Below are 12826 nucleotides of genomic sequence, written 5' to 3'. Positions count from 1 at the left end.
ATTATTATTAGTATTATAATTGCTGTCTTATTGTATGACATTTCACATGCTGTTAAAACACCTTGAAGCGTAAAAACATTTGCACTTGACGGTCATCCATTAAGAAGGTCTCATAAACAGTGAGGGTACTGAGGCAATCAGTTTTATTGTTTGTCTGTTTCCAGTTTAATAAAGAACAAAACACAGCAACGAGAAGTCATAAGAACACCAAATAGTGGACACATTAAATATCTCAGAGACCAAATCCAACCTCATCATCATCGTCCAATTACTCCGCAGTACATCCATCTCAAAATATCTCCCGATTTGACCTGCTTTAAATGAATTTATGTAAGGAAAAATATTCCACAAGGCAAGCCTGCTGACCGATCAATACCGACACCTCTGTGGGTTGGTACTGAGACGTCGGTCTGAAATTTTACACCCGGTTCAATTAGGGAGAGTTTTTCCAGATTGTAAGCTCTGAGGTCGGCACAAAAAAAAAAAAAAGTTCCTTCAGAACGAAAGTACAAGAAGAGATCACGGTGTACAAACCAAAAAGGCGGTCAGAGGAATTAAAAACGCAACATGGATCAATAACAGCTCTAAGATGTCTTTTTGTCTAGCATGTACATGTTAGAAAGAAACACAGAGAATCCGAGAAAAAAGACAACAAGCTAATTTCAGAGAAGTCACTCACGTTTATGAACAGATACTGGGAAACAAAACACCCACAATGTGTTAGGTTATGAATGTTACTATCGGATGAATGCTAATGTTATAAAGTGTGGGTTTGAATTAGTAAAGTCTAAAAAAAACCACACACACACACACACATATATAGGGTAGCATGAACCTAAATTAATCACAGCACACAAACTGGTGCACGCTAAAAGCAAACCCTTAAAATTTCATAGGAAAAAAATTAGATATAAAAGTGAAAAAGTGTTTTGTAATATTTCTTATTGTGAGATTTGAGTAGATGAAGGAATTGAGATTTGCTGCTCTCTAGCAAGTATTTCTAGAAAAGTTCTAGAAATGACTTCACTGATTTTATAATTGCTATAATTAATCTCATAATAAGAAACATGATATAAATTCACCGTTATTTCAGATGTTTTCGTGTTTTTGTCGCAGTAAGCATGGACACTACACACTGGCTCTTCCTGCTTTAACAAGGTCTGGAATCACACACTTCCCATTACACACTGGCTGAATCCCATATGGCTCCCGAATACACAGCTGGTGCACTACATAAGACAAGAATAAGATAAGAAACGTGCCTCTGTGACTGGAATTAAGAAATTTAGCCATTAGAATTGAATTGGGATTTTCGTGCATGAAGATCTCTGGGGTTGATAAATGGTGTAAAAAAAACAAAACAAACCAAAACAAAACGAAACAAAAAAAATCCAAAAAAACAAAACAAACAAAAACAAAACAAACCGAAGCAAATAGACAAAACAAATAAAAATAACAAAATGAAGGAAATCATCCTGTGAGCATCAGTTCTTCTAACAGACTGGGATTTTCATGCATAAAGGTTTCTAGAGTTGATACCAAATGGTGCACAAAACAAAACAAACAAAAACAAAACAAAATCATCCACTGAGCACCAGTTCTTCTGACACACTGGGATTCTAATCTCTGGAATTGATATCAAATGGTGCAAAAAACAAAAATGTAACAAAAAAATAAACAATACAAAAACAAACAAAAACAAAACAAAAAAGAACATCCATTGAGCGTCAGTTCTTCTGACAGACCGAGCTTTTTTTTAATCTCTGGATTTGATACCAAATGGTGCAAAAAAAAGCAACAAAACGAAACAAAACAAAACAACAAAAAAACAAAAAACAACAAACAAAAAAAAACAAACAAAATCAAAACAGAAAACAAACAGAATCAAAAAAAAAAAAAACCAAACAAACAAAAACTAACAAAAAACAAAACAAAACCAAACAGAAACAAAACAAAAAACAAACAAACAGAAACAAACAAAAACTAACAAAAAACAAAACAAACACAAACAAAACAAAAAACAAACACAAACAAAACAAAAACCAAACAAAAACAAAACAACAAAAACAAAACAAACAAAAAAATCATCCAGTGAGTGTCAGTTCTTTTGACAGCCAGGTTTTAGCTGATAGGAAGGCTATGTTAACTCAAATAGCCACTCTAGACAAGCGTGGTGAGCTGAAAAGCATCTCATGATTAGTGATCTGAGGTGGTTGTGCTATAACAAGCAGACGACCGTATCGTTTTCCAGAAATCTTCTGGAAAGTCTGAGGCTAGAGTCACTAAAACTGAACATTGAAAGGATCAGGTTAACTTTTTTCCGATCATTTTTTCCGAAACTCGATTTGTCTCTGCGTGAGATTTTGAAATATTACGCTGCAAGCCACATGATTGGCTGATTAAGCAGCTGCATGAACAAGAACGCATATTCAACACACAGTATAGTGACTCAATAGCAGCTGGTTATTAGAACCGAGTAGAAGCTATTATTTCACACAATACGAGAGAATAAGGAGCCATCTGTGATTCAGCATGTGCTGTAATGATCGAACAGAAAGGCATCTTTTTCCAAGAAAGCTCCTGTAATCCAAATCCGGCTCGCATATCCCGTAAAATCATCAAACTCATCGCGCACCTTGGAGGTTAGTTTGCATTAAGTCTAAACTGTCAAATCAGACGATAGAGTAAGTGAGTAAAAGTCTGCAGGATTTGGAAAGCAACGTCAAAATTTTGACTTACTTCAAAAAACGGTATACAATCTGCCAAGAATACATGCACTAGGAGAATATAAGCACCCAATCATTGTAAGAAGTACCTTATAGTGTAGATTTTTATATAAGATCAGGACCTTTCCCAAACCTATGACGCGATTCTGCGTCCGTTTCTGTTCTTGATTCCACATCGCATCATATGTAACACCGCAACAAACCCGAACCTCCATTTCCCCTCACATATTGTGGTCAAATTAATCCCCTTGCCCATCAACTTTTGCCCCATAATCAGGTCAACCTCCACATTTATCCCAATGCTGGTGATGTCACAAGGTTATAAAGCGTCAGAATCCACATGCAAACCGTGGCCATAAGCGTCCAGCTACATTAGCCGCACAGCTCCGGTGCTAAAGACGTCGGAGAGACTAGCTGAGAGAAATATGTACAGTTTTTTCCATGGTACAGGTGGTGGGCAAATCATAAATTTAGTTGATAGACCAATGCTCAGGCTAGAACGTAATACTGTATGGAGAGCGAGTTAGCTAGTTCCATGCATTAATAGATTAGGGAAGGAACATGGGAAAGCTTTTACTCGAGGTATATCTTTAGGGAAGTGGTAGCATAGGGGTTAAGCTGGTGGACTACTGATCAGAACGTTGTGGGTTCAAATCCTGGGTCCATTAAGCAGCCTATGCTGGGCCCCTGAGCAAGGCCCTTAACTCTTAATTGTACAGATAAATCATAAGTTGCCAAATATGATAATTATTATTTTTACATTTTTTACGCTGACAGGAGAGTTAGAGAGGTCCAAAAGTCTGAGAGCCCAAGTAAAAATAATTCTAATTCGCATTTCTTTTTGTAATTTAATGATGAATCGCTTGATGATTGTTGCATCCAAAAAAATTTTTCCCCTAAAATTTCAATGCAACTTTTTGTATTTTTTTTTATTTTTATTATTTATTTTTCTGCTCAAATTAGTGAAATTACAAGCAAAGGATTCTTCAATTAAGTCTCCTAGCAATGAAGACACATTCAATATTTCTTTCATTGAGAGTTGTACTCATGTTTGATGCACGTGAATAAAAGAGGGCTTTGCCTGATGATGTCACATGACACGTCTCCACCCAAATCTGCTGAATTTGGAATATATACCTTAGACCACATCACTGACCACAGTTTTAAGGAGAAAATCTTTCTTAGAGTTTTTCAGTATTTGGTACGTCCCATTTTTGCTTTCATGACAGCGTGCGCTTAATCCATTTGAGCTCAAATCCATATAGTTTGATTTGATTTTCAGTCTAAATGTCGTCTGGACGCACGCTTCGGCAGCAGAGACCAGGCATGAGGAAAATCTGACCTTTTTGTACACGGCCAGTTCAAACACTGAAACGTTTAACATTTCAATCGGGAGCTAGAAACAGTGCAGAATCCTGATATTCCAGAGACTGAATACTTAAAAAAAAAAATTCTGTTTATTTCCAATTTTCAATAAAAAAAGGAAAAAAAAAATCCCATATGTTCAGGGTGGTCTCAGACTTTTGGACTTTTTGCTCTGTCCGTCTCAGTTTGTGTCAAAGTTCACTTCTAGAAGGATCTAAACCTGGGTGGGTGAGAGAGAGAGAGAGAGAGATAGATAGATAGATAGATAGATAGATAGATAGATAGATAGATAGATAGATAGATAGATAGATAGATAGATAGATAGATAGATAGATAGATAGATAGATAGATAGATAGATAGATAGAGAGATAGATAGAGATAGACAGACAGATAGATAGATAGATAGATAGATAGATAGATAGATAGATAGATAGATAGATAGATAGATAGATAGATAAGAAAATTCCTCAGTGTTCCAGTACAGTTTATAAGAACATAACTCACACTGGTGTCGGCCAAATGAACAAATATTGCAGTGTATTTCAGCACTTTTATCAGCAACACGTTATGAAGTGCTAATTATTCATATATAAACACACACACGTGCCAGGATACATCCATTATATGTAATGTGCTGAACTGAAGTGCCTTTATTTTCTCTTTAAGTGAATGACTTTTTAATGAACACCGCCGTTGAAAGGAAGCGTGCTAAATACTGCGATTCCAGAAGACTTGTCATGGTGTATTAATAGCACATCCTTTCTGTCTGTTTTTTTAAAATTTATTTCATTTTACTCAAATCTAACACTCCTTCTCCTGTTCTGAGGGGAAAAAAAAACAACAACAAAAAAAACCCAAAGCGTTAGAAAGTAAAAAAGCAATGTCTTGTTTTTCTTCACACCTATGCAACCCTTACACCCATAAGTTCTTGTTAAAAATCATGAATTTGAAAGAAAAATCATTCATTGTGCCATAACAAGGACTGATTATTGTTTACCGTAATATATACAGGCGTGACCGATAGCGTGACATTGACGTGAGTGTGTCGTTTTTGGGAAGGTTTTGGACGACATTCATTAAAGAATTGATTATTGCACTACAAAGTGGATATACAGAACTCTAATCGAACAGATACTCAGCAAGACCTATGAGAACATTCTGCCCCTACGACGATAATGAACACGAACGTCCTAGCGAAGCATAACCCTGCTCCCTCAAACGCACAGGTTAATGACTTACTCAGAAGAACGTGAGCTGCGATCATCATCTCATCATCAAGAACTTTTAGTAAACACCCACGACTAGGTTGTATAGTAGCGGCGATGCTAGAAGAGTCAGTTTTTTTAGCGAGAGGGAAATGAAAAATCCGAACACACAGAGGAAAGATGAGTCAGAACACACTCTTTGAAAGAAGAGAAAGACTCTAGAGAAAGAAGGGAGGGAGGAAAAAAAAGAAAAGAAGGATGTATGACCATTTCTGTCCATGAAGGCCCTCTCACTTCCAGTAAAGGAAGTGATAGCACACAGGGACCTGTGGGCGGAGAATGGAGGCTCTAGTCCCGCCCCCTGTGGCCTAAGCCGTGTCTGCGGTGTCGCCGGTGCTCGTGGTGATATCTGTGATGTTGCCGGCGGTAACGGTGAGACCTCCGTGCTGGGGTGGGAGAAAGAGAGAGAGAGAGAGAGAGAGAGAGATAGACAGACAGAGAGACAGAGAGTTAGAGACAGAGAGAAAGTCACAGATTTTCCTACAACAGCATCCCTACAGTGCTTTATTCCTCTTACACTGCAAAAAATATTATTTATATATGGAGAAGGATCTGGATACATGGATCTTTGGGCCTGTTTTGTTTTTATTGTTTCCTTCTTTTACTTTTTATATTATTTTTTAAAAATATTTTTTTTATTGTATCGTATTAATATTCATTTAATATTAAAACAAATATTCAAATATTTTATATAAAATATTTATATTTATAATTATATTTATATATTAAATATTTAATAAATATATTTTTTAATTTATTTATTCATTTATTAATAATTTTAATTAATTTTTTTAAATGAACATGCTGGTGATACTCACACTTGGTGCAGACGATCCTGGGTCTCTCCCAGGTGCCGTTGGGTCGGCAGTGCACCGTCGGGACGTGTCTCTGGAAGAAGCCGTCGGCGCACTGGTAACGTACCACTGAGTGGATGTCGTAGTGCGCTCGCCTCCGACCCACGAGATACGTGTTTCTCACAGCAGGAGGAGTGCCACACATCACTGATAATACACACACACACACACACATTGTACTTTTATAGTATTTAATAATAGTTTAATAATAGTAACAGTAAATAGTAGTAGTAGTAATAATAATAATAAAAAATTAAAATTAACATGCAACATATTTATTTAATATTTATATTTAACATTAAAATAAAATGTAATTCAATTAAAAATAATAATAAATGAAAATAATTAATTACATTTTTTAATTAAATATGTAATAAAAACACAAATTAAAACTGAATATTTCTATTAAGCATATTTATTTATTACAATAAACCAAGTATAAGGTCCTTTCCTTTCCATTTTCTGGCATGATAAATTCTTTCTGGATGACTTTATTACAAACCAAAAATTAAGACTCGTTGCTGTTCTTTTGGAAGCTACTGAAACTCTGTGTTACTTTAATTCAGTCAGTAAAAATAAATAAATAAATAAAGATTTAGAAATGGAAAAATGGTATTCGAAGTATGTTTCTAAAGCGGAAATAAACATGCTTTTTGCATGAAATATAACTTAAATATGATACATTTGCACATTTCTAGATAAGGCAGGCATAAAATTTATTTGATAAATTTAATCGACTGCAAAAAAAAAAAAAAAAGACGAGTAAATGAGACATTCTGTGTGATCCAATAGCAAGAATGTGTTGTAGCAGTCGCGTAAATCGACTGACCCGTCAGACCTTGAACTAAATCACTTGAGGGAAAATTCTAGAGCTTTATAAATCTCTAGGTGCATACCTACACACTATTCTACACCATTCTGGAGTATAAAAAGTGTGAGTAGTGTGTTCACACCGAAAACTTCAAGAAGAAGAAGAAGCAGAAGATGTGCACTTCAGGTACCCTTCAGAATTCCGTACAATATTCCGTACCACTTCAGTTTGGAATATTGGACACTTAAACAAGGCTTTGCTTACATAGCAGAAGAGGGGTGGGGCTACCAGGGGCTGACACTGGATGAGAAAACATTTACAAGATGGCCGACGACACTCTGGTGGTCTTTCCAATCAGCCCACCTTGTGTGATTTATCTTGAATGCTTTAAAAATTCCCAGTACTCCGCTAAAGCTCGAGTTGTCACTTTTCATTAGAGACGATACGAACTTTCTATGCTAGACGACAGAACACATAGTCCATAGTGTAAGTGCATAGTACGTCATTTGGGACACAAGTTGATCCTGGACACCCGACAGAACACTATACGCGCTCTGGTCTGATAAAACAGCGACTGGACAGTAGTTATGCTACTAAAAGTAGGTTTGTAGAAATAAACCCATATGACAACAGTATCATAGTAAGAGCTCAGGGAAACATGAGTTATAATGTATCACCAAAATGTTTGTTCCAAATATACACTGTACAATCCCAGAGGAACTTTTAAGAAGAAACTAGTTCAGCATGATCAGACAGTGTCTCACCTGTGCCCTTCTTGCAGATGTAGGGCAGGTTGTAGTTACAAGGCACATCGTTCCACTTGCCGTCCTCTCGAGAGACCATCACCACACAATCTTCTCCACCTGCAAAGAAATTATCCGGCTGGTTCTGGCGCCAGTTCTCATAAACCTGTTATAGCAGAGAGACACAGACGCCCACTGGTCAGAGATTACACCGTAACTGGACAGGGTTTAGAGAGATCTAATCTGACTGGTCGGTGTAACAGGCAGTAAGACGGAGGATGTAAGGGAGTAACCTCGCTACGAGTTATTTGAGTGAATCCGAGAATTGACATCAAGGTCCTTTTAGGGTCCGTATAGGATATATAGAGGTGGGAAACACAGGCAGGTCATTTCAAGGATAATTTAGTGTCAAAATAGGCAAACTATAAAAGCTAAGCTTGGACTTAAATTAACAATAAGGCATGAAATGACTTGGTACACCAGGGACCAGACTATACAGAGACTAATAATCAAGGTTAACACAGAATAGATAGAGAAACACAAGCAGATAGCAAACCAATGACAGTGGTGTAGAGGCAGGACTAGATCAAAAACCAAAACAAATAACAGCTCTTGGCGTTCATCACCATGGGAACTGCAACATGACAGAGGAAAGTGTGACAGTCCGAGTGAGCGTAGACAAATTAGACTCTGATTGCTCTGAGAGAATGGAAAAATTAGAGTCTGGTCACAGTGAGGATGGAAATAGACTCTGTTTGGTTAGAATGAGCATGGAAATATTAGAGTCTGATTGGTTGGAATGAGAGCGGGGAAATTAGAGTCTAATTGGTTAGAGTGGTCACAGAAATATCAGTCTGATTAGACAGAATGAGAGTGGAGAGAGTCTGATTGGTTAGTATGAGAGTGGAGAAAGTAGAGTCTGATTGGTTAGAATAGTTATGGAAATATCAGCGTCTAATTGGTTAGAATGAGAGAGGAGAAATTAGAGTCTGATTGGTTAGAATGAGCCGGGAGAACTCAGAGACTGATTGGTTAAATGAGAGTGGAGAAATTAGAGTCTGATAGGTTTGAATGATCATGGAAATATCAGAGTCTGACCGGTTAGAATGGTCATGGAAATATCAGTGTGATTGGTTAGAATGAGCTTGGACGAATCAGAGTCTGAATGGCTAGAATGGTCATGGAAATATCAGACTCTGATTCGTTAGAATGGTCATGGAAATATAAGAGTCTGATTGGATAGAATGAGCATGGAGAAATCCTAATCCGATTGGTTAGAATGAGACTAGAGAAATTAGAGTCTAGTTGGTTAGAATGGTCATTGAAATATCAGTCTGATTGGTTAGTATGAGCATAGAAATATCAAAGACTAATTGGTTAGAATGAGGATGGAGAAATTAGAGTCTGATTGGTTAGAATGGGCAGGGACAAATCTGAGTCTGAGAGGAGAAATTAAAGTCTTATTGGTTAGAATGAGAATGGAGAAATCAGAGTCCGATTGGTCAAAGCAAGTCAGATAAGCTCATCATCTGATTGGTCAAAGTGACTCAATACTAGTCAGAGTGGCTCAAGGGAAATCAGACTGCACTGGGACAGAATCAGAGTCTCATGAGAGATCAGACACTGACTTGTGAGAATGCCTCCAGTTCAATCAGATATATCACTCAGTTATATTATAGAACAGAATTCTGTGAAAAAAGTTCTCACAGCACTCACCAAGTCCACGTTGTCAGTCCATTGGAAATCGTCCTCCACTGTTCTGTCGTTCAGCCCAATCCACACATTGTCATGACCCAGGCCTGCCAGATGGAGATTAACATGTCAGCCACCATTAATCACAGCAATAATCCATGAGACTTGAGCAGTCTGTAACCACAGCGATGCTAGCTTCAAAGCTTTAAATATCTCACCATTGAGGAAGTCCTGCTCCATGCTGGAGGTGACGCTGGTCAGATGGCCACTGAGCTCTCTGCAGTCCTTCTCAGCGTCCTCCCAGGTGTGCCGGCGGCTGAAAAATTTGTAACAGTGTCCATGGAACTTCTTCCAGTTATGGTCACAGCCTTCAGTGTCTACAAAAGACAGAAACACAGAAATAGAGACCAGGAGAGAGGTTTATAATACGCTACAGGATAATAAAAACAGATTTGATTCATTGGAGCAATCTAGAACATTCACAGATGTAAGAAGGAAAGCTATTGTATCATAATTAGACTAAAAGTGAGCACAATATTTTACTCTGATTAAGCATGAAATCACAACAATAGAGTTCTTCGACATCAGATTAAAAAATAACTGAATTAAATGCAACAATAACAACATTTTAATGACATTATCACCAATCTTGGCATTTTTCCACAGCATTTTTTGCTGCAAATCTCTTCATTTTGGTCCAGTTTCAGGTGTGTTTTAGCATTAAACATCACCATGTTGCTGATTATGAGACTTTTTTTATCAGAACTGCTAGCTGTAGTTGTTCCCAACATTCAGTTTTCAGCTTCCACTACTGAAAGCACACAACTGGAACATCTGGAACCATTAGATGCTCCTGCTGCTTCATGTGAAGCCGAGGTTCCAGATCATTTCTCCTGCTGCTGTGACTCGTCTTGCCTTCCGGGTTCTGTCTGATTCTTCCTGTTGCTCAGAGCTTCTGCTACTGTGCACTCTTAAAAACATCTATATAGAGCTTTGGGGCTTTGGCCTTTGTCCAATAGAACCTTCTAGAAAAATGGTTTTATGTTGAACTCTCGGAGAGCACTCTCTGAACCTATTACTTTCAAACACTTCTAAAATTCAAAGTGTAAGCTGAAATCAGTGCCGTACTTTGTGGGGGTTTATCTCGATGTAAATAGCGCTGTGAGATGTTTTGAAGGAAGGATGTTTAGGAATGATGTTTTAGAAATGTTTTAACAAACAATTTGTGAAATAATTCAAAGTGAAATGAGAGAAAATTTAGACTGTGATGGTCAACTAAACAGTAATAAAAATAAATAATAATAATAATAATAATAATAATAATAATAATAATAATAATTATTATTATTATTATTATTATTAAACTTTACTAATAATTATTAATATTAATATGTTATAAAATTACAAAAAATAAAACAATAATTATTATTAATAATAATAATAATAATAATTAATTTATAATTTCAACTTTAAAAAAATATTATACAATTATTATTATATTTAATTATTTAATTATTTAATTTAATTATTATTATACAAAATAAGATTTTCCAAAATGTTATAAATATTATAAAATTATTTATTATTATTATTATTATTATTATTATTATTATTATTATTATTATTATTATTATTGTTATGATACTACTACTACTACTAATAATAATAAAAAACCTAAATGATTCCAAAAAGAACCATCACGCTTGAATTCAAAGAACCCCATTGATTCTTGTCAACTTTTTCCACTAAAAAACCTCATATTCATGGATGTTAAAGGTTCTTCAGAGAACCATCCACCCTGACAAACAACCTGTATTTGTAAGAGTGTATATGGAGCAAGCGATAGAACCATAGAACCTTTCAGAGTGTGTATGGTCAAACTCGGTCACCCTAAAAATTTGAACTTCGGCAAAACAGTTCCTTCGCAATCTCATCCTCGCTTCAGCGGATAATCTGCTCTGCAATCTGTTGTGTTGTATCATTACGTCCACGTGTCTTTACTCTTCTACACGTGTCCTGTAATGTAGTGAAAGTCTGGTTCTTCTCAAGCTTTCTTCATCATGTCTATTATAAGAGCTATATTTAATTGAATGTTGGATTTGTGCCAGTTTCCTAGTGTTGAAAAGTCCAGGACATGGTGCCTACAGACTCGCCTTTCGATGCCATAGAGCAATTTCCAAAATGTCACTGTCCCAAGGGCGTTATAAAATAGTAATAAAATAGCCCAGTCAAGTCAGGAACTTTTTTAAAGCGGCATGTTCTAGCAGCGTTTTAATATCCGAGTTCTGTATTGTCCAAGCAATAAATCTCCTTATAAATGTGCTGACATCGATCAGTCACGCAATGGGGCTAATAGGATTGCCATTGACAAAAATGCATTTCCATGACATTCCGCTTACTTTGCTGCCCTTTTGTAATCAATCACCTTAACCGAGTTAGAGCAGGACGCCTTAACAGAGTTACAGCAACATGAAATGTTTATGTGTGAAATGTTGTGCGTGTGAGATAGAGGCTGAGACATGTGCGTCAAACGCTAACGGCCCGGTCGCCGCTTTCTGGGGCATGTCGTATGAGTGCAATGAGGGATCTGCGATTAGAGCTGCACCGGGTGCTAATTAAGACCCCATCAGTACAAAGGCACGCTGTGAATGCTAATAAAGTTCTGTATAATTCTCTAAAAAGTCTTCACCACCACGATGCAGTTCGAGACTCTGACGGTACTAAATCACATCACTGGACTCTCAGGACACTGTTTCAGTATCATGTGTTTAATGGACTTTTGTGGAGTGAAAATCTAGAAAGCGTCTGGAATAAGCAAAGGAAGAGAATGGGGGCGGGGGGTGCAGGGGGTGGGGTTCAGGGGCATTGAAAGTCGATCGCTTTCCAATAACAAGATGTCATGAGGTTGTTTTTCCTTTCGTATGATGTTTAGTTATTTGTTAAATAATGCCGTGTTATACGTTTTATCCGATTATAGTTACATTTAATGTTGTAGAACATCTCTGAGAAAGGTTAGTATATTATAGCAGCTACAAGATCAAAAAATCTCCTATGTCACGAAGACTTTCCTGTGTCTTTCCTCACTCCCGTAATCTCAAGAGACGTACTAGCAACTGACGCTAGTGGCTGCAGTCTTTAGCCTCCATGTTTGTGCGCCCGCCTCCCATGCCGGAGACCCGGGTGCGAGTAGGATCTGGGGAGGTTACATTGGTGCCATGAACCAGATGGGAGTGAGGTTTAGGGGGGTGAGTGTAACGGAAGCTGGCGGTAGGTGCTGTGCAAGTAAACCTCATTCCCCTAATCTCAAGAGGTGCGCTAGTGGCTGCAATCTTTAGCCTCCCATTCGAGACTCGCTTGGAGTGGGTGTAA

General features: G+C 37.2%; 1 protein-coding gene across 1 annotated transcript in view; it reads right to left on the bottom strand.

The window, feature by feature from the left end:
* The window catches only part of ncana (neurocan a), a 61305-nt gene continuing 48479 nt past the window's right edge, over positions 1 to 12826 (bottom strand). Inside the window, exons 10-14 of the mRNA XM_058417970.1 lie at positions 9676 to 9834; positions 9482 to 9564; positions 7787 to 7931; positions 6176 to 6358; positions 1 to 5743 (exon numbers count right to left, since the gene is read on the bottom strand). Of these exons, the coding sequence (XP_058273953.1) occupies positions 5646 to 5743; positions 6176 to 6358; positions 7787 to 7931; positions 9482 to 9564; positions 9676 to 9834 (668 nt within the window). The 3' untranslated portion in view covers positions 1 to 5645. The remainder of the gene's footprint in view (positions 5744 to 6175; positions 6359 to 7786; positions 7932 to 9481; positions 9565 to 9675; positions 9835 to 12826) is intronic.

The sequence above is a fragment of the Hemibagrus wyckioides genome, linkage group LG20 (assembly GCF_019097595.1).
Source record: "Hemibagrus wyckioides isolate EC202008001 linkage group LG20, SWU_Hwy_1.0, whole genome shotgun sequence".
In the NCBI taxonomy this organism is placed as follows: Eukaryota; Metazoa; Chordata; class Actinopteri; order Siluriformes; family Bagridae; genus Hemibagrus; species Hemibagrus wyckioides.
Note: the sequence above shows the minus strand (reverse complement) of the source record. Positions and strands in the feature narration are given on the sequence as shown.